General features: G+C 38.0%; 1 protein-coding gene across 1 annotated transcript in view; it reads left to right on the top strand.

Moving 5' to 3' along the window:
* The first annotated feature begins 1026 nt into the window (after positions 1-1026).
* The window catches only part of HAAO (3-hydroxyanthranilate 3,4-dioxygenase), a 36204-nt gene continuing 14934 nt past the window's right edge, over positions 1027-22296 (top strand). The window contains exons 1-6 of the mRNA XM_009641593.2: positions 1027-1106; positions 5325-5403; positions 14396-14479; positions 16129-16235; positions 19063-19152; positions 19870-19913. Of these exons, the coding sequence (XP_009639888.1) occupies positions 1027-1106; positions 5325-5403; positions 14396-14479; positions 16129-16235; positions 19063-19152; positions 19870-19913 (484 nt within the window). The remainder of the gene's footprint in view (positions 1107-5324; positions 5404-14395; positions 14480-16128; positions 16236-19062; positions 19153-19869; positions 19914-22296) is intronic.

Genomic DNA, 22296 nt, shown 5'->3' with positions numbered 1-22296 from the left:
GAGCAACTGAAAAATGCTAAAATTTTGTAATGTCTTAGGGTTTTTTGTTTACCATCCACTTCATGCATTTCAAGTCTGAAAATAAATGTTTATACATTTTCTTATTAAAAAATGAGGGGTGGCAGGGAACAGAGGGAGCAGCCCTGTAGGAGCTAAGTAGATGTTGAACAGAAACTAGTGAGGCAATAAAGACTAATACAGATCTGGAATGCCTGGTAGTTCTCAGTTTCTTGTTTGCCTGATAATTTGATGACAGTATGCTTCACTTTCCCAAAGGGCATCACAAAACAACGTCCAGCTCTTCAACAAGCCCTGCTATAACACTGGCAAAGAGTGGATCAAATTAAAATGAGCATTTGTGAACAACTGCTTTTGGTCTTACAAATGCGAGGCATCTTTAATTTTGTTATCTAGCAGAAGATGATCCTAATATTTTCAAACATGCACCCCCAAGCATTCAACCTAATAAGGTTGAGGGGAAGCGGGAAAAGGAAATGGGCCTCTATTATCAAGCTTGAAACACCTATATATAGTTATGCATGTATACAAAAACTTTTTATGTATAATATATGTAACTGAAATGTGAGCAAGTGCTCTCAGCTTGCATTTAGCTTTGAAACCTGGTTCTGTATTAGACTTGAAGGGTATGCATGCCCAAGTCTTGCCTGTTTTCCTAACTCTCAGTTTGTCTATGTAACAAGGCAATTTCTGTAGACAGGTAACACAGACACTCCAGTTCAGTCAGTGAAGATAATTAAGAAACCTTCTGTAAGCAGAATGAGTCCAATGAAAATATATATTTTTAAACACTAGTCAATTATTAGCTAGGCTGCTGGAACATTAGTAACCTTTATGAAGTAACCTTTGGCTGATGGGTCTGTCCCCTTGGACACTCAAGCCTGAAGACACCTCTTCTACCAACCAATCCTCTGAGCTCTGGGGATGGAGTCACATCCCCATTTGCTCACGGAAAGAGCCCTCTGCAAACTCTGGTATCTCTGTCAGAAGTTTCATAGCTGATGGACCATGGAGCTTCTTGTAAATGTACAAAAATGGATAGAAGAAAACAAAGCTGCCTTTTTGCCACCGGTGTGCAATAAGCTTATGTAAGTAAATGAAGATAATTTTTTTTTTTTACTCAGTTCTTAGATATATAAATATTCTTAGCTATAAGAGCAAGCTGCTAAAATGCATGCATGATGAAGATTCGTAAGAAACTGTAGTTCCTCTCAGACTGAAGTCAGTCAGAATGCTGTTTTGAAGAACAGAAAGTGACTGAAATCTGTTTTGCAGTAACTATGCAGAAGCTGTAAAGATCAACTTGAATACAAGATATTTGCCTCAACTCAAAGTCTCTTGTAGGTGGTTAGGCTGAGTTAAGGAAATTTGTATCGGGCCCTGTGACAATAAACTCATAGGAATCGGAGGACATGGCATCATATCCACAAATGATAAGATTTAGCTAACAGATTATTGCTACCAAATTACAACTGAAACAGCTGCTAGAGCTGCTGAGAGTCATCCCAACATTGCAGAGGAGCCAAAGCTGCAGGAGCAATCAAAACTAGTGGGACATATCAATGAAAGATAAGGCGGAACGTAGGGCAGGCGCACTGGAGGAGCAGATTTCCAGGGCATTTCCAGAGCTGTAAAGGCAGGGTAGGACCCTCTGTTCATCAGGAGGCTGGAGAAGCAGTGTTTCAGAGCACTGACTGGCACCTTAGAGCTGCAAACCATATTCTGAATGATACAGCTAATATAAAAAAGTGTGGGGATTATGCAGTTATATAGCATGCATATCCTCAGTGTCAAAACTTATGAGCAAATTCCAGTGTAAATGGTCCAACATGTGGCACCTTCTAGTCACAAGGTTAGCAAGGATGTTTTTTTGTCAGTGAAGATGAGGACAACATATTTTGTCCAAAACTCTATGTACAGAAGGCTTTCATAAGAAAGGATTCTCTTTAAAGAGTAATATAAACCCAGGTTTTATAAAGAAAATACAAAGCATTTTTCTTGTTTTTATTTATTTTAAATCTTGCTTTGCAACTTTAATCATTAAAAAAAACACCGAAGAATGTGCTTCTTGCCCTACCCTGAAGTGCTACCTCTATTCAAAAGCTGAATGGGAAGTAGTGTAGCACTGAGACTAATTCCATTCACAGGTTCAAGGGTTACTTTTCAAAGTAACGATTGCAAGACAAAAATAAGGTAAAGGCACATCCTTGCTGAGATGACTGTATTGAAACTACAGTTGTACATTTAACGGAGAAATTATGAAATTTGAATCACTACAACAGTTTCACGGTGGGAAAGAATGAGGAAAGTGTCTTCTCCTTATGAGTGTTTTCATTTCTTTCATTTTCAAAATGGATTTAGGAAACTTGTTGTAAAGCATAGCCATTTCTAAAGCTTACCAATGATGGTGGTAAAATTTTAGTATTTTACAGTATGTGGAATATTCACGGGTTTCTTTCTTCATCAGTAAGTTGAACTTTTTTGTCATTACTGCACTGTTCTGCACCCCCTACTGGCAGTTCTATGTAATCCTGAAGTAACTCTGGAACGTGACATCTATCAGAGGTCAGACAGTCGCATAGATCCCTAAATACTCAGCGTTGACAAGTCTTCCCCATATACATTGCAAGAAGCCACAGTGAAACAAGGAACATTTTTTGTGATAAAATTCGTATAGATTAAAAAAATTAATCTATTTTCCAACAAAGCTTCAGCCTGTGAAGAAGGAGAGGAAAGCCATCTACTACATGGATTCTGAGTCTCTCACCACCTGCTCCTGGTGCTATCTAAATGTTTTCAGGGTTCTCAAAAAAAGGTTTTAGGTGATTTTCCAAGAAGTGACACTAGATTTACAACATTTTTCCAGAGGCTTTGATCCTTTATGTTCCGAGTAGAGATGTGTAAGGCAGTTTTCTTACTGCCTTCTACATCACTGGAAAGCTACCACCTCAAAACATTTAAGTAACTTATGATCCTGTGTTTCAAGGGAGGATTAACAGTTAAAATCTAGGTCTTACAGCAAATAAGTAGGACCTTTGGTGTCTAAATTTATTATGGCCTTCAAGCTTTTATTCAGTTGTGTTCCATACACTTGAGAGGATAAAAAATTTTAAATACCTATGTGGGATTTCAAACCAAAACCTCAATTCCTGAATCGCTACCTGTTTTACCAGAGTCAATAAAAGCATACAATGTAAAAGCTGCAATTTAATTAGATGTATTCTAATGACACTATCTTGCAAGTTTATATGCTTTTCAGCCTCAACAATGAGCAATTTTTGCAAAAGCAGAACCCTCAACATACCTGATTTTTACAGGGTAGCTATGGTACTTTCAAAGCTGTTCTTTGAGTTCAGAATATGATACTTACCATAAGGAGACCGAACTGTGGTCATGGACTATCTGATTCTTCATTGTCTTGAGACTTTTTAAAAGGTTGCTTGCTGGTACCATTTTTTTTAATGTGATTAAGAGGAGAAATATAACCATATGAAAAACTTAATAAGCCATTGATTAGCACCTCATTCTAAAAATAATGCAATCAAGTAATTTTCACACCTCAGAAACCTTTATGATACTCTAACTGGACTTTGGTGGTCTTAACTGAAACCGCCTTCCTTCCTTACGATTTTTCTTCTTAACTTGACAGCTATATTAACCAGACAACTTTATTTAGCAGTATGGACAAACAAACCTATTGGGGTTCCTGTTTGTATGTGGTAGCTGGAATTTTTTGATGGTGTCATTATGTACTTGTTAATGATAGGATGTATTATCTCATGGTTGACGGTTTATTATGTAAAAACCAGCTAAATCCATAGGGTAACAGAATTAATGGTAGATTGGCCAAACAAAAAGTTAAGCAACAATGGTTTTTTAGAGCAATATTTTCACTTCCAGTTATTGAATTAATAATGAAACTGTATGGGTTTCTGTAAAAAATTAACTCATCTTAAAAGTAAGCTACAACATACCCATAGATTGTCTTTCTCTTATTTTATTCTCCAGGGTTGATTTTGATTTATTTCATTAATTATTAGCTCTGTTCTTACTGTTTTGGTCCTCCTGCCCTTCTCTAGTAGAAGGGTTCATTAACGCAGAAGTATTACAGTGCATTTTTGAAAACAAATATTAAATCTGCATGGTACAAACAGTTCTGATTTCAGTTCCTTATTTTAGGATATGGGCATGAAGCCAGGTTCTATAATGTATACAGCTTCCTATGGTGAAAATAGTCAATTTAAGAATTGTAATCTAATTTACTTCTTTAGACTTTTATTTGACCAACGAATTTGTCGCTGTTACTTGTTATTTCTGCTATATTAATCCCTACTGTGTTGTTCAGTATCATTTAAATACTTTTCAAAGCAAAGATGATAATAGTAGCAGATCAAATGTAAATGTTCAGGCTTACAAGGTTCTGACACAGAGGCACATCCTTCTTCCCTGTGTTGCAGGGGAGCGTGGTTCTACTGGTTCTGTGTTACTAGGATCTCCCGTTAGCCCAAGTATTGCCCAGGATCTCCTCACTCAAAAGTAGAGGTCAACAGTCCCTAGTTCATGTGTCAAAAAGAGCTTAAGGATAAATTTTGAATCACAACTAACAGGCCTGATTTACAGGGTCTTTTAGCAAATGAAACCGTGCTACCTTACTGCTGCATTATTGTGAGTGAGCTGATAGATAATTGGGATGATATTTGTTCTTTGTACCAGCTGAGAGAAGTGCTCATCTGTCTCTTAAAAGGGGCAGAGTTAAGATAAAGGGCTTGAATCTCCTTTTCAGAATCAACCACAACCACAATGAAATCATGTTGTTCCACCTTAGCAAAACCAGTATAAATAGAAGAGAATTTAGCTGATAATTCCTACCATCAGTATCTCTAGTAAATTCTACCAATGGGAAAAAAAGTGTCATTTTACCTTTATTAACCTTAAAAAGTATTTTACCTTTACAGAATCCTGATCTAATCAGCTCACATTGAAAAGACGTTTTCCTGTCGTTCCTGTCTCTTATGTAGCAATCTTTACAGTACAGAGCTCTTTCCACAGCTGGTAACTGTCATTGTCCCCTTTTCATGGCTGGTGGCACTGAAACAGCAGGAGGGAGGTAGCTGGTCACCCGGCAGGACAGTGGCAGAGAGGAGAGATGCATCCAAGGTCTTCTGAGTTCTCATTCTGGATGTTGCTTGTCACTCAGTATTGTTTCCTTGACTCACTGTTGTCAAAGTATTAAAAAAAAAAAAACTTACGTGAACTTAAGAACACCGTGAGTGGAGGTAGCTTTAAAAAGTGCCTTTCTTTTCTAGGCATCGCCATCAATTGAATGTGATGTTTGTTGGAGGGCCAAATGATAGGAAGGATTATCATATTGAAGAAGGAGAAGAGGTAACCTACAGGTTGTTTATATTTTACTGTCTTAATTATCTATAATGACTAAAATGCAGCTACTTTTGAAGCTACAGCTATGGAATAGCTTGTATTTATTAGATCTATTCAAAGACTTAAACAGAATCATTCACCAGAACCATACACCATCTGTGCATTTCCTTTGAAACAAGCACATGAGATCAGTTCTATTTTGCTATAATTCATTTCCAACAGGAAACTAGAGAAAGCATTCTAACATATCAAAATGTCTCATTTCAACATTTTGGAACAAAACTTTGGAAAAGGTAACGGTATTTTTAAAGTGATATTTTGTTGCAGAAGATCAATCTATAATTCAAATGTGACTTTTACATTCAAAAATCAAAATTAAACATTTTTATTGGCTTAAAATTATACTTTTCTGGACATTTTCAGCTTTCATTCGGGTTTGGAAGGTTAAAGAATAGAGTCTTTAAATATTTTTCAAATCACATCTGCACATCTTCTGTATCAAAAGAAGGCCGTCCCACTGCTTTGAGTTGTGAGTAGCCATTGTGCCAAATGCAGAATATAGGAAGAAAGAGTAGAAACTTACCAAAAATGTAAGAATTTACATCTACTTTGTTTACTGCCTTTTTCATGGAATTGTCTGCTTGGCCTGAGGACTCCTCTGAGTCAGAGGTATCACAACTGGATCTGAAGGATCCCTAAGGGAAAGGGGACACTAGGGACCTGGCAGTAAGGATTTCAGGATGGGAGACAATTTGCATTGCTTCCCAGCAGGGTAATTTAATTTCACGTAAATCCAATAAAATTTGGCCACCTAATTTTAAGTACCTTTGGAAACCCAAGCCTAAGCATCTAGATAGTTGAAGGCAGAAGTGAGTAAAGTTCAATAAATCCTTTTAAAAAAACCCAAGAGTTTATGTTTACTTATCATTGAATCCTTTCTCACAAAACCAACCCAACCAATTCAAAAGAGCCTTCCTTAATTTTCTGTTATAAATTGTGCCATGCAGGTGCTTATAGTCATTATAACCGTACCGCTCTGAAAGAACAGTTGCTACCTTACCCGGTCAGACTCCTGCAGGCTTTGCATTGCCACCATGGTCCCGCAGCCCACCCATGGCTGTGGGCATGGGCACCCCCGGTCACGTACCAGGTTACCCAACACACTCAGCTATTCCCCTTCTCCTCAGCTGCACAGCAGGAGCTCTGGCAACGCCCGGGACCATGCCAGCAGGTCGCTTGGGCTGGGAAGGAGGCAAGCCAGGTCTCAGGGCAGTGCATGTGAAGTGATCATTGCTAACCAGAAGAATTTAGCATCCCCCATATGTTTACAAGGAAGTTCCAGAGATACTTAGCTGAGGAAAACGAAGTGCGGTACTATGGCTGCTCAGAAAGCACTGAGAAGAATATCTATCTGTACACTGCTGTTATGGCATATTGTTATACATATATGTTAGATTAAAAAAGGATGAGTGAGTTTTGTTGTCAAGGTCAACAACATCAGTGTTTGGCAAAGCATAAAATAAAGGTATGTGAAGGTACATAATGAAGTTAACAATTCCACATAATTTTTTCTGTAACTTAACATTTTGCTTTTACATAATTAATTTACTTTCTTGCTCTGAAGAATACATTAGAGCTATATACTAAGAGAGGAACACACAAAAACAAGCTGAAGTTTAACTGGTACAATAGCCTGTACTACAATATTAAATATATTGTATTTTTTTCTTTTTTTTATGATCTTGTCTCTCCCTGCATCTCCCCATCGCATACTGGGTTATCCTTTGTCCCAGACCCATTCCTGTGCTGTTTCTTTTTTTTTTTTTTTAAATTTATCTCCTCCTCCCTTTCCCTTAAAATGAAAGTTAGATTAATATAATTTACCTCTTTTTTATTATTATTTTGCAAGATGTTTCAGTGTTTGAAAATAATTTGGCCTACCTTTAATAAGCCTAAACCCATTATGTGACTTTCAAACAGTATAAGAACTTAGCCACATCTTTAAAGGCCTAATTTACATCAGTATGCAGCAGTATAATACATTATTGCTAATTCAATTGGATAGAAGATTTTTAGGTATCAATACATCCTCATTTACATAGAAAATTTCCCACAACTACTCAGCAACCAAAAATGGAAACATAAAATTCCTATCAGATAAGAAAATTGGCAATATACACATCAGAAGTGTTAACAGTTACATATCAGTTTAATATACGGGCCAATCTGGTCCACTTTTATGGAGTACAAGAGTCATACATTGCATTTTACTACAGCTTTTTGTCAGACACATTTGCACCTTCCTGTGATCTAATTAAGCCTTTAGATCTGTGTTTTTCATTAGAGAAGAATTGTGAGGCAGAGAGTATCCTAGTAAAATGTCATATTCCTAAATTAGATTTGGGGTTAAAAAAACCATTCAAATCCATGTCCAGCTCATTATTTTGGCAGGTAAAAAGCTCATTTATAGTTCCGAGTGATAATTTGAAAGACAAACTGTATAGGCATACTGTTAACAGGCCAAATCATGAATGCGAAAACCCACAAATCCTTTACGCAAATTTAGCTGATGCTATTCTACCAGTATTATTCTGCTAGCAAAGAAGTGTTGGTTTAGAAAAGAAATTTAGATTTGGGATTGTTTGTTCGCTCATTATTTTCTGCCCATTGGCATGGAGGACACAGAGCTCAGCGTGTTCTGTGGCACAACTTACACTTGTCAGCCTGCAGTTCGCAGCAGCAAGGGGGGTTCACATGCGGAGATGAGGGCTTGGGAGCACCCCCCTGCCGCCGAGCTGTTCTCTGCTGGTGCTGTTAACGTGCAGGTGTATCGGGAAGACCAGCAGTGACTGGCTAATTACAAGAAAAACTGGAGGCTTGATTTGGACTCTCTTCAAAGCCTTTTAGGATTGTCTCCTGAACATTTGTTTAGGCTAAAACGTCAGCTAGTCTCACACAATTTTTTTCCTCCTCTCAGCAAGCCGGAGTTTCCTAAATATGTAACTCATTTTTCGTTCTTCTTAGTTTTCTCTGTACTACTTCACTTCCTTCTTAATTTTCTGTGCACTACTTATTTGGCATCCTTCTGCACAGAAGTACTGCCTCATACCTGAGACGTTGTTTTCCATTGGACAGGTTTTATAAGGAGCCAAAGGAAGCTGCACCTTACAAGAGATAAACCATTCACATTCTTTGGCTTGTCTTGACTTCGCCACTATATCATATTCATTCTTTTTCTTATTTGTTAAGTGTTAAGTTCCCCCTTGCTCCCTTCTCCATCAGAATAGAGATGGAGTCAACAAAGGTCTACTCAGATATTCTCTGCCTCTAAGTCAGACTCATTCTCCAAATGAAACTGAATTGCTTTGGGAAATGCATCTTCCATTGAAACATGGCAAAAACCCCGCTGTGAGAATGCACCTATATAGCTATAGAGACAGAACTTTCCTAATATGCACTATAAAGAAAGTGTTTGTGCTGTATAGCTAGTCTTTTGAGTTTTCTTGGGAATCGTTATTCCGATGTACCTGCTTTGGATTACATGAACTAGTGACTACAATTCTTGTGTAGTCAACTTGAGACCACTGAAAGCTTCTGTGGTCACCCTGACGTGATGCTCAACCCCTCATGGCTACGGGGTAGCAGGTGCATTGCAGGTATCAGGGAGCAGTCCTGGACGTACCTTCATCTCTTGAACTTCTCATCAGACAGGAGCATTTGCGAGTTTCAGCATTGCAAAGCCTGGGGTGGGGGGACACCTCGAGACTTATCTTATAAATTCACTGCATAACTTGCAAAAAATAAGGTAAATGAAAACCGAAGGGGGCTGTATGTTTTGGAGGAAGTTAATGACAGATAAAAACCATGATCATAAGAAAGCTTAGCTATAGTAAAACCAATTTCAGATTTTATTTACTGCATTGCGTGGGCTGCTTTGGGGGAAAAGTGAGATATGCCAACAGCTAAATCTAGGATCACAGAAGTAGTTAGGCTCCTGTCTCTTTGCCCACTTCAGTCCACTGCTTAAGCACAATGAATCTCAACTCACTGACTTTGATTTCTTAACAATTTATATTCTGATGCTGAGTCTACATAAAATAGTGCAGTTCCATGCAGAGAAATTCAAATCGGCCTTTCATCTACCACCTGCAACACATTTGCATTGGCACAGCATTCTGCTTGGTTTTAAAAGCCCTGCTCCTCATTGTGCTGTGTGTATTTTACCCTAAGTTTCTGCACTCAACATCGAGGTTGTTTCCTATGGATAGAGCCACCTAAGTACTGATGCAGCCCCACAGAGCAGAGCCCTTACACGGCAGTCCTGAAGAGGACTCTCAGAACAGAAATTCCCTCTACTTTGATCTTCTTGACCAATCTCTTCAGCTTCTTATAGCGTATTTATATGGTCTGACTGAGAAACAGTAACATCTTGCTCTGAAACATGATACAGGTTCGAGGTCACATCTGCCACAGCTCATCTGAGTTTTCTAACCTGAGTTTTGATTTCTCTTTTTCTCCCCCTCACACACACACCCCCCAAGTAAGACTTAGCTTTGGTTTCTGACAAAGTACCTGCTTAAATGAAGCCTGACCCCTTCTTCTAGCGTGTGTTGCTCTCTAGGCAGCATGCTTTTGAGAAATTCCTCCCAAGCAGCTCAATTCTGCCTTTGCATTGTATGGGGTTACTGGATGCCTAAGGAGGGGAAAGAGAAGCTAGGTGAGCATTCCAATAGGTGATATTACACTGCTTATCTCCTAAATAAAACTAATAACATGAGTTGCAGCAAAGCAAGAGAAATCTTTTTGCTTCTTTAAATTTTAAACCCCCCCCCCATTTATCTGGTGAGAACTCAATGTTTTAATAAGAAACAAAGTTCTTATTACAGAGTAATAAGAGTGACGATCCTTTTGCATCAGAAAGATTGTGTCTTCAGAAATAAGTTTGCTGCATAAAATTGTTGGGATGAGTCTCGGCTAGTATTCAGGTTTCACAGGTGACATGTAAATGAGCAGAGGAAAAAAACAAACCACCAAACAAAAACCCACAACATCGTTTTCTCTTCCTCATCTGCTTGCCTCCCAGACTTCTGATGGCCAAAAAACCTTGCGATGAGAAAGGGAGAAAATTGTTTTTCTGTGCTCAGATAGATCAATCACCACTGAAGTCTGGAGAACACCCAGGCTCTACTCCCACATCAGAATTTGATTTGCTCTGCAAATTAATTTAGTACTTAGCAATCTGACAAGCAATACAAGCCAGGATATGCCAAGTCAGAGCCTAATCCCAGAAGCGGCTGAGCAATCTCAAATTCCACTTTCAGAAGCAGTCAGTGCTCAAAGTACACTGCAAATTGCAGGTGTCTTTAGAGGTCTGTGAATAAGCTCTCAGCTACAAAAGCCCTGACAGAGCTCTGGGCTCCTGCATCTAGGCAGAGTTTGATATCAAACGTGGATCTAAATTAAATTGCATACATTGCTGTACATAAAATAGACTTGTTTTTTAATTAGCCTAAGCAAACCAATTAGAAATACTGTGTTCTTCCCCTACGGCATGCTTCCTTCTTTACTCTACTAGGATGAAGAAGCAATACAGTTCTCACCACATGAATATGGTGGAGATGGCAGTGCTCTTTTTAAGGTAGTGTCCACACTTTTCTGCTAGCCTGTTGAAACGAATTCCTACCAAGTCAAGTAGCTTGAGTGATGCTTCCACTGAAGGGAACAGTGAGCTCCCACCTCTCTGCATCTCCACCTATTTTCTCCAGAAATACCTGCATAATTTATTTTATGAGTCTGCATAATTGAGTGAAATACCCCTTTACAGACTTGAGGATGATTCAGCACTGGTCATGCTGCCTTTCACTGCAGCTTAGCACAATACTATCAGGTTTGAAGCATGATCAAAAAGAAGGGTGAAGTAGACTAAGGAAGGAGGATGTAATTCTCCTACAGTAAAGGGAATGTAAGGAAAATGAAATGAGTCAAAAAATAAACTCTCAATCTTAAGGGACTTCCAGTTTAGTTTTCATAGGTATAACTGCAGTTTTAATGATCATATTGAGAAATGTCATGAAAAAACATTATGCTTAAGGTAAAGAATGACTTCTAGGTGGCTCAACTTCTAGAGGTAAGGTGAGAATTAGTAAGAGGAGGTGTTTTTAGTGTAATTGTTAATGGGAAGATGACACATAGTAAGCAGGAAAGCTAAAGGAAAGGCAAAAGTCTGGAAAAATGAAAGGAAGAAAAGAAGAAGCTATAAACTTAATGAAATAAAAAAACCCAAATAAGCGTATTTAGTAATAAAAGGAATAAAAGAATGGTGAATGACCTTTGTTTCTTCCTGAGCCACCCAGAAAGACAAATCTATGTCCAATTTTGACCCATTGTGCAGTAGCAATGTAGGCTTTTTTGCAAAAATACATGTATATATTTTACATGTAACAAGAGACCTTGTCATTAATAAGAATCTAATAGATTGAGAGTATTACACATTTCCTCAGTTTTCAGTACTACTGTGGAGAATGGATACCAGATTATCCCAGTAAAAACCATACCAACTAGGAAAGCTTATATTTTTAAGGTGGCATGAACTGTACGCATACTTATTTGTTTATATACATATGTATACAGACACACACGTGTGCACCCCGACCCCCTCCCAGTACTTCCTTACTCAGGCCTTGATTTTTCCAGGAGATACTTAGGAAGAGGTTAGATTTGCCCAAATGCAAAGCTCAGTCAGCATTTAGAAAAAAATAACATTCTAGCAAAAAGACAGTACAATACTGTATTGCCAAACTGTCCTGTGAAATGGGCACGGACTGTAATTCACTGAGAAAACAGTCGACAATGTTCTTCTTAAAAGTTCAGGGTGTAATATAAGCACAGGAATCAATAATTACTGCCACTTGTATTAATCACAGATACATCAGATGATTTATGGATGACTGAAGCAGTCAGACATTTTTCAAAAAAGAATTTTGAAGAACAGACCATAATTTATAGTGAAAGGTACTATTTAAATTCAGTCAGAAAAACACTTTTATTGACAATGTGTAACCCACCTCATTTCTCCTTTCCCATTGCAAAACAAGTCTTTTAATTCAAAATTCAGTGTTTGGAATCTTTCCTTATGCCTGTGATGCTGACTGAACTGGATGACTCCTTTCCCCTTCCCGGTCTCTCATTCCCAGAAAGTTGCTTAGCCACGTGATTCATGGTCATAAGCAGAGTAAGCCTCTGCCTCTGTTGTCCTTTCCCTCTTCTACATGTCCTGTACTCCTGTTCAGTAATAGCTCCCTCAGTAGTTAGAGGGAAGATAACACTCCAAAGCTCAACATTTCAAAAAGGATCTTTCAATTTCAGCATTACCGGTGCCATATTACCAATGACCTGTGTGATAATCCATCAGAATCTTGAGGTCTTAGACAAGTCTTTTTTTTTTTTTTTTTGAAATGAAGGAGAAATCATTTCCCTGCTCAAATTACTTTCTGTTGTACAATAAGCTGTTAGCCTTGCCCGATGTGCTCTAAGGGCTACAACAGCATTTTATGCGGTCATTCAGTAACACCAAAGAAAAAGACAGGAAAAGAACATGGGGGAGTGCAAGGAAGATAAGTAGGCTGGCACCGTGATCATCGAGACAAGAGTTATAGTTAATAATCCATGGTGATGTCCCTGGCACAAGGTGACCTTTTCACCGTGTAAGAGCTCTGAGCATGAGCTCTTTTCCAGTACATCTTCAGTTGTCTCTCCTGTTTCATCCCTTGGCAGCATATTTATTCTTTCTTATGTTCATAAAGGTGTTTTCTTGAATTCTCAGGGGATGTATTAATATTTCAAAACTGTTTCAGAAATATTCCCAATTCAAAAAATAAGGATTTTCTAATGTTGGAAAAGGTTTAGTTCAGGGGGTTTATATACTTAGATGGTTTCTTATTTTCCCTATTTATTTTCCATTTTGCTATAATTGTAGCGAATTACCGTACATTATTTTTATTATAGTTCTAACTTTTAATCAGGTTTCAGGCAATTTCAGCTGCACTAGCAATTATATGAATTAATCTCTTTGGTTTCTAGATATGGCAAACAGAACATGGAAAGCATATAGAAGCTTGGCAGAGTGGCAGAAAATTAAAGTTGACTTTTTGAAATATTATTGCTCTGTATTATATAAAACAAGGAAAAATGTGCCCATTATTCCAGGTCAAAGAGAGACCTACTTACAGATCATAGCACAGTTCTGCCATGAAACATGGAGCGCCTCAGAGCCCCCACAAAGCTACTCTGAAAACAGAGCTGTGGAAGGGTCACTGAAGACAGAATTATGGGTTCAGTGGTTCCGTTCTTAAACAGGCTTTGAATGCAATCCTTTCACACACACAGGAGGAAGAAGAGCAGCTGTTGCTGGGCTTCAAGGGTATCCACAGAAATACAGCAGAACAGCTTCCAAATGGGCAATGATTCTCATATGAGAAATCTCCATTAAAATGAAAAAAAAACCAAACCCACACACAAAAAACCAATACCCACACCCAAAAAACCCGTGCATGAATATTTGGAGTTTATCTGGAAGAGTGACATTTAATTTGACTGGACGTAATAGTGAGGACCCTGCTACATCTGAAATGAAGCTTCTTAAACAGTGCAATTAACGGATGTCTGAACCATAACGTCCCAGCCCTACACAGAGTAATTCCCAGGAGTAAAGACAGCGCAATGGAATTCCACTGGGTTCACGGAACAGCTCTATAAGCAGTTACAGACCTCTTAGATAGAATGTCAAATGTATGTAAGATAACAGAAATAACACATATTTAGTAACATTTTCAAAAGCAACAAAGGTTGGAAGTCTGTTATTTACTGTTAGAAAAAAAAAAACCTGTAAATATTTGCAATTATGGATTGACTATTTGTACATGTATCCTTTATATACAGAATATGAAGTACAGAATGTTTTGGAGTAGTTGCCTTTAATATTATTTTCCTATTCCTTCAGCTTTTTTACCAGGTTAAAGGAGATATGTGTCTGAAGATAATTGAAAGTGGAAAACAAAAAGACATTGTCATCCGAGAAGGGGAGGTAAACCAGGGTTGTTTTTCTATTATTGTTGTACATAGGTATGTTAAATTAGTATTTTATGAATTATTTAAAAATCAATCTATCCCTGCTGTGCAAGAGAGAGCATCAGGATAAAAAAAAAAAAAAAAAAACCCACCTTGAAAGCAGTATAGCAAATTCCATGTAATTAACAGCAAACTACAATACACTGTGTTCAACATTTCACAATTTCAGTAACAGATAATAATATCCCTGAGCATTTGGGATACCCATTCAGACAGTCAGGAATATACTAAGAGGAGTTCTTATTCCCCTGCATGGCATGGAATCTGCCATGTCTTGTTTACACATTGTCAGGTACATACTGCCCACCCACCCAAACATGCCATTAAGCGAATGCCTAGAACTTTGAAAGTTAAGAGATTCAGCTATTTTCAGCCTTCTTAAGTCCTCACAGCTGGCCTTTGCAACCATCACAATATGAGAATAGATTTAAGAGAGCAATTTATGGATAAAAATAATCCAGCTGCACTCAGTTGTTTTTCCTTATAGGTGTGAGCTTGCTAAAGGATGGATTGCAGGGCTCTTAATGAGAGTGTGAGTAGATATTTTACCTGGTGGTACTACACGTTATTAGGTGTGCTACAACTGCCACTCATCATTATCGTCACAAGCTTGAGCTGCACTCAGTCCTTGAAAGGGTTATTACATCTAGTGGGGCCAGCCTTTACAATGGAAGGCATATATTAGACACAATGGCTTGATGTCATTAAAAGTATTACGACATTTTCAATGAAGAAACAGATCTACGTTTTCAAACCTATAGACAGTGAGATTCTGGTAGTACACTTCACACTGGAGGAGTACATCCAGCTGAGATCTTGGCATGTACCAGAAGCATTAATGAAAAGGAGCACACAATATCCTGAGTGGGGAGACTGCCACTAGTCCTGGTGAGCCACGATCATTAGCTCTGCTTTGCAGACACTGAAATTGTAATGACTTGCCCAAACTTGGCCAAGAAATCTGAAGTACAGTACAGTACAGGCTTACCACCTTCCTAGACAGTCAGATAGCTGCTAAGAAAAGGTTTGTTCTCAAGCTTCAGTAATAGACTTTTCCCAACCAGATGTTGCTTATTCACTTTGTCGCTTGCATGAGTAAGTAGCCCCTCATATTTGTTAATTAATTCTGCAGAGAATAACACTCCTCATAATGCAATCACAGGTGCTTACTGTGTTGGAGGGATACACATCGTTGATTAGTTTTGATATCTTCTTGAGCTGACAACAAACTTGCATTTTATTTCCATTTCTGCTACTCAGAAATTCCAGAAAATTTATAAATTCCAGATGACTAACTGGTTAGATTTTCATTGCAATTGTGTCTTAGCAATGATGAGCAAACTGGGAGGAGAGAACCTGACTGCCATAAAGGCAGTGCTGACTGCAGAGTCAATGGTCATCATTCACTGAGAAAGCAAGAAACAGTCTCTGCTGGGCTGTTGGTACCAAAGTGGGTGCAGCTGCAAAGGAGCAACACAGGATCAACAAAGAGCAGGGGAAAAGTGGAGCAAGGAGCAGAGGATTTTGCAGGTTGGGGGACAGGGGAAGGACAATGCAAAGAGCAAAGACTTCCTGACACTGATGCTTTCCCATTTCTTTAAACAGATGTTCCTCCTGCCTGCTAGGATACCCCATTCTCCTCAGCGATACGCAAACACTGTGGGTCTTGTGATTGAGAGGGAAAGATTAAAGACAGAAATTGATGGGCTCAGGTGAAGTATAAACTGTTGGCTAATCTGTTAGGATTCATAATATAAACTAATTTCTCATGTCAATACAGTACTGTATTTTACCTTCCTGATAAATTATCAGATTCACTCTGGCAATTTTGTACCAATTTTATCCACACACACATAAACAGAGAACTCATTTAGCATTTCATTTAGTTAAACAAGGAACATGTTGAAATGTCTTAAATATATGTTGTGGTTATAGCTATCTACTTATGTATTGCCTACTACTATCACCTTAAGTTTTAAAATCTCAGAGCTCTGTAACTACACAAATTTTAAAAGATTGTTTTTATCAAATTCCAGCGAGCAGAACATTAATTCCTTTGTAAACACTGAAAGCAGAAAGATGAAGAACTTTCCTGGCAAGTGGGACGCTGGAAACAAAAGTCAATTTTCTTAACACTACCCCCTCTACATGGTACACACCTCTGCCTAGCTTTTACTGCCTAATGAGAATGTCCTCAGTGACAGGTTTACTTTTTGTATTCTAGTGGGAGCAGGACTAAGCCTTATCCTGTGGTCATACAGAATTCATAAGTCTAAGAAGGCAAGTCACAGCAGTAACATTAGCGGAGTTAGGAAAGCTGTTTTGATATTAAACAGATACAACTGACCAAAGGATGTTTACAACTATTTATGTAATTTATAAAGATTTAAAACTGTGGTAGTATCTGTAATGTACTGTTTCTGTCATTTTGCCTACAGTTTTGATAGTCGCATGGGCAGTGTCACACTGGGAAGGTTGCAAATATATGGAGCTAGAAAGATATACTTTTCCATTCAAAGAAAAAAGGCTAAAGAAAGAAATAAGAAACTAAGAAAGGGACCATTCAAAAAATCACCTGATTGGATTCCAAGCTAAAGACAAATCCAGTTCATTTAAAACACTGTTCATCTATGCACTTGTCCCTTTTTTCCCTTTCATTGTGGGTCTGTGTATTGTGGACACTTACATTATTAGAAAGATATTTTGAGCTAGAAACAATTGGCCAGTGATTCAGATAACAATATTTATTTGTAATAGAGAACATAAGTAGCTTGAGGTAACTTTAAGTAAATAACCTACCTTGTACATGAAGTCTGTGAATGGTGTGAGTTAGAGAGATGCTGAATGCCTTTTTAGGGATCCCAGGTAGGTCTAGAGATTTGCACTCTGATATAGTCATGCTTTTGGGGAGAAATTAAACTAAAAGCTACCATACGGTTTGTAGGTAGAAAAAAAATAATTGGATTAACAAAGCACACTCTTAATTGAAAATATCTAATCAGGTGCCCAAAAATAAATCACTTGCAGGTTTTTAGTGCCCTTGTTTTCACACTGACATAATGAACAAAGACGCCTGAAGTTTTGGAAATGAACAATCATGTCATACTTTTGAACCTGCATTGTCTCTGTGTGCTGCTGGGAGAGATGGTGATTTACAACCAGAACCTCTAATCTTCTCGAACTTTTTCACTCCCAGCCACCTGCAGCAAAGACTGTACAAGAGGAAGTCACAATAAACTTTGAAGTATGCTGACTCAAGGTCTAATATTATGTTACTGTTCCATAATTTATCATGCCTACAAGCCTCAGTCATAAATCAGAGCCCCCAGCATGCCGATTATTGTACAAGTGAAGAACAAGTAGCCTGCCCCAGTGTTTCAACCTAAGTAATGATTACATGCTTTGTACTATAAGAAAAATGCACTAGCTAATCTTAACCCTATGATAAACAAGTACAGAAACAACTAAGTTTGATGTTAGTTGTGTGGATGGATTCTTTAACACCCAGTAAGGTCCAAAGTCCTTCCCAGGTGCAAAGCCTTATCCCAAGCAAGACAATTGTAATCTCTGTAGATTCTCTGCATTCAAAATTTGTGCTTGTAGCACAGCTTTTTCCATATTGGAGCCATTGATAATGTTACTCTCTTCTAAGTACCCTGTTTTTGCAAAACTTGAGGAGCCAGGGAGCTCTTAGGAAGTTTCTGGACAATATGTATATAGATACATGAGACAGACGTGAATACACAAATATGTGCAGTATGATTGTATAAGCCTTGTTTCCCCTCTTCATTCACACGTTCCAGTGACCTTAACCCAAAGGACACACAGGACCTATTTACAAACAGTCACAATATGAGTGACTGTACTGGACCATCAGTCCCTTGCCAGTCCCTGCAGTCTTTTTTAAATCTGTAGGTAAATTCTATATTTACCATTTCATAGATTACAGCAACCTTGACCTGCTGATCTCAGTGCAATTTATTTATTTGTTGAGACCTACAATAATGTAAGTGAAGCACTAAGTTCCTCTTCAGAGGCAAGCTAAAAAACAATTCCCAACTCTACGCAGCTGACAACCATCTATTTTTTGCAAACAAGTCCATAAGCCACCTTGTTTTCTCATCAGCCCATGCATGGGCAATAAGCAAGCTGACTCTTAAATATGAGCATTTATCTCACAGCTGCATGGAAGCAGTTACTGGAAATAGTATTTGGGGCCAGTTATTTTTGCAATACTACATGCAGACCATACCACGTGGTCCCAAGGGACTATGGCACCAATCATTTCCAGGATTAAATCTGAAAAGTTTGCAAAAGGAATTTGGTGACTTGTCTGTGGTTGACAAGGCCCTCCATAGAAGTTTGAGCTAACCAGGGAAACAGAAAGCTTCACTATATAACCATTCTTCAGAATAAAGTACACCAGGCTTGAGAATCACATGCTCTTGCACAACATCAGGTAGCTATTTTCTTGAAAAGACTGAAACTCCCCGATCAGTTAGTAAATAAAAAGATTGACCACTGTTTTTACTTTGTCAGATACTATGTTGGAGAATCAACTAATGTCCTCTTTGAAAAATGGTTTCACTGTGAAGATCCCGGCATTCAACTCGCACCAATAATTCAAGAGTAAGCTTTTTTCTGTGTAAATTTTAAAAGAATGGTTAAAATGATCTAATTTACCTTCATCAGTCTGAGACTTACATAGTTAATTTTCTATTTATGCTGCATTTTACATAGACTTGTTAAAAATTAATTGCCGCTCTACAAATTTTTAATCATATCTTGTATAATCCAAACTCATTAAATCATATTTAAAAAAAATATAAAAATCAAGTGTTCCTCACACCTATCTGGAACATACTTTTTGAACAAGTAAAAGCACACTGCTGCTAAGTACAAAAAGAATTGAATAAAAAATTAACGCTGAATTGATGCTAGGTTAACTAAGTAAAACACTAAATTGCCATAGGACTTCTTTCACTTTTGCTTTAATCTAAGCACTTTTAATTGATAGTATTCATGAATGATCAAGACTGGAAAATTTGGTAGAGAGCTGCTTTCTAGGAAATATGTGAATGTCATAAATTAACTAATCAATCTGTTAAATGGTTGCCAAAGATGAACAAGGAAATTGTTTAGTGAGGTGAATTTTGGAGGACTTTCAGACAAATCCTCTGTCAGTAAAATAGGTGTAGCCCTGTTGAACACATGTGATAGTAGCTAAGGATCTGGCACAGCCATTCTCAGCACAAAACTTCATGGCTGGCATTACTGCCTCATCTTTGTTAACTTACAGAACATGAACATGACTTTTTACTGGTGTTTAAATGTTTATTATTCTAGGTTTTTCAATTCAAGACAATATCAAACTGGAAAACCAAATCCAGGTAATGCAAATTAAATTCAGAATTAGAGTAATTATTGTAGCTGATTGAACAACAATGATTCTGTCCACATAAAATGACTGTTTCTGTTTTTCTTCCTGACTATGTAAATTAGTTACCTTGGGAATTAATTCCTTTCATTACCCCAACCACAAATAAAATGCATATGATGCATGATTACCAACAGCACCTTTGTTGTTCATGTGATGCCATCATAATGACCTCTCAGGTAATTGTAGAGTGTGAAATCTCAATATCTCTACCCTTGCATGCCATTCAAGTCTTTTACTAACTGTCTGTGCAGAATGAGATTTCTGTGAGTCAAATCTACACACATTATACCTACTTGTACTCCTTTACCTATAATTATACACTGTGATCTACTCTTGGGAAACGAGGACACCTAGAGAAAGACAGATACTTTTAGTTCATGTAGGGTCTAATGCATTTAACATTTTATTTCCATGCTGTCTTGCTCTATTTTTTATTTTGCCTCTGTTTGCAGATAGTGATTACAACTTCCACACTGGAGCAGATACTCCAGTTGTAACTCCACTCTTGAGTCTGTTGGACAGAGACATAAGACAGAGGGAGTGACTGTTAAAGAAAACAAATTTATTAGTATCTTTAGGAATCAGATCTCTCAAACATGATGGTTGCTTTCTGTATGGCAACGGAAGTCTCTATTGCGAGGACAGTTACAACAGCACCTTCACAGTGGGAAACTCGTTTTGCTGAAATCTCACAATCCTGTTGGCCCACATGGACATGCAGCATGTGCATGATCCATTGCTATTGATTGATATAAACTATGTACAAGAGACCACCCACATATCTTAACTATGTACAAGAGATTACACCATGTGACCATTTCTGCACCTGCAGGAACAGCACCTATGGACTATTTGCAACTGGTTTAGTTAGGTGCAGCCCAGTCAGTTCTGCTGCAGGAACTACCTGGAGAGTCTCCATGACATTGCCAGGTTCTTAATCAACACTTGGAAAAGTACAAATCAGCATAAGCACAGCAGGAGCTGACTGTGGAATCTCCAGGACAGCTTGAGATTCCCACCTAGAGGGTTCCTGCAACATTTAGCCAAATGCCATTGTGAAGGCCATCAGTTCGGTCAGTCCCATTGCTCAGCTAGGTTTATTGTTTATTGTCTTGTCTATGTAGATGACTGACTGGGGACATCCTGCACCAACCAGGAAATTTATGGCTCAGGTGCACTGCATGTACACACATACACAGCTGTAATACCCAGCTATGCTTCTCTTAAAACTACATGACAAACTTGAATGCCATCCTTCAGTTACACCTGTAATTTAAATTCCATAGCTTTTGCCACGAGTTAAAGATAAATTTTAGTTCTCTTTTCTAATAAGTTTTTGGAACCAGTTGTCCTTAATCTCTGTATTCATGCCCAAATGTCTTAAGTAAGTTGATTTTTATTAATTACTCAAATAGAGACAAAAGTTCTAGTGAAACACTATTTCCCCATCTATGCCATTTCTCAGCTTGACAGCCATCATAAAAATGTCACTGCCTGCTGTCTCAATCAATAATAGAACAAAGTTTTTACTCAAATCCTAAAAATCGGAGAAAGATGGTTTTTGCATGAATATTACCTTTCTTAAAAGTAGACTAAATATTCATCACCAAAAAGAAAAGTTCACAGAAGAGTCCTATGTATGGGATAGCAACCTTACAAGCCCTTGCAATTAGGAAATAGTAAGCCAGCCAGCAACCCTGCCTGAAAGGCTTCGCAGCTGAAGCACCTTTTGGCATTGGCTCTTTGACCGACTAGGAGATGTACTTGTCAGAAAATGCTTCTGTGCTTCTTAAAACAAAATGTTGTCATCTCCAAGATCTTACTTTTCTTTATATGCACTATCAAAATGTGTTTATTTTGATAATTTGAGCTTGGCATCTGTGTGACATGTTTGGGTGTTGGTGGTTTGGGTTTTGTTGGTTTTGGTTTGGTTTTTTTTTGGAGGGGGGAGGTGTTAGGTAGGGCAGGTACTGTCTCTCACTGTATGTTCATACAGTGTCTAGCAGAGGAAATATAATTTCAGATGAAGCCTCTAGATGCTGCTGTAATAAAAAAAAACATCATCTCACATGGACTATCCTTGTTCAACACAGGGATTTCCAATAAGCATCCCTCACCAGTCTGAACTAAGAGCTTATATGTCAGTAACAAATTAATTATATCAGCAGAGGAAAAAAAAAACCATTAAAGATTTATATTGTTAATATTTTTGCAGAAGATTAGAGCTAAATAGCAAACCTGACAATCAATCAGAAGCTATGATACATCTTGACACTTTTTTTAAACGCAGAACTCTGAGAAATTGTTATTGATAAATCCAGTACAGGAACTCT

The sequence above is a fragment of the Egretta garzetta genome, unplaced genomic scaffold, assembly GCF_000687185.1.
Source record: "Egretta garzetta isolate BGI_Z169 unplaced genomic scaffold, ASM68718v1 scaffold166, whole genome shotgun sequence".
Taxonomy (NCBI): Eukaryota; Metazoa; Chordata; class Aves; order Pelecaniformes; family Ardeidae; genus Egretta; species Egretta garzetta.
Note: the sequence above shows the minus strand (reverse complement) of the source record. Positions and strands in the feature narration are given on the sequence as shown.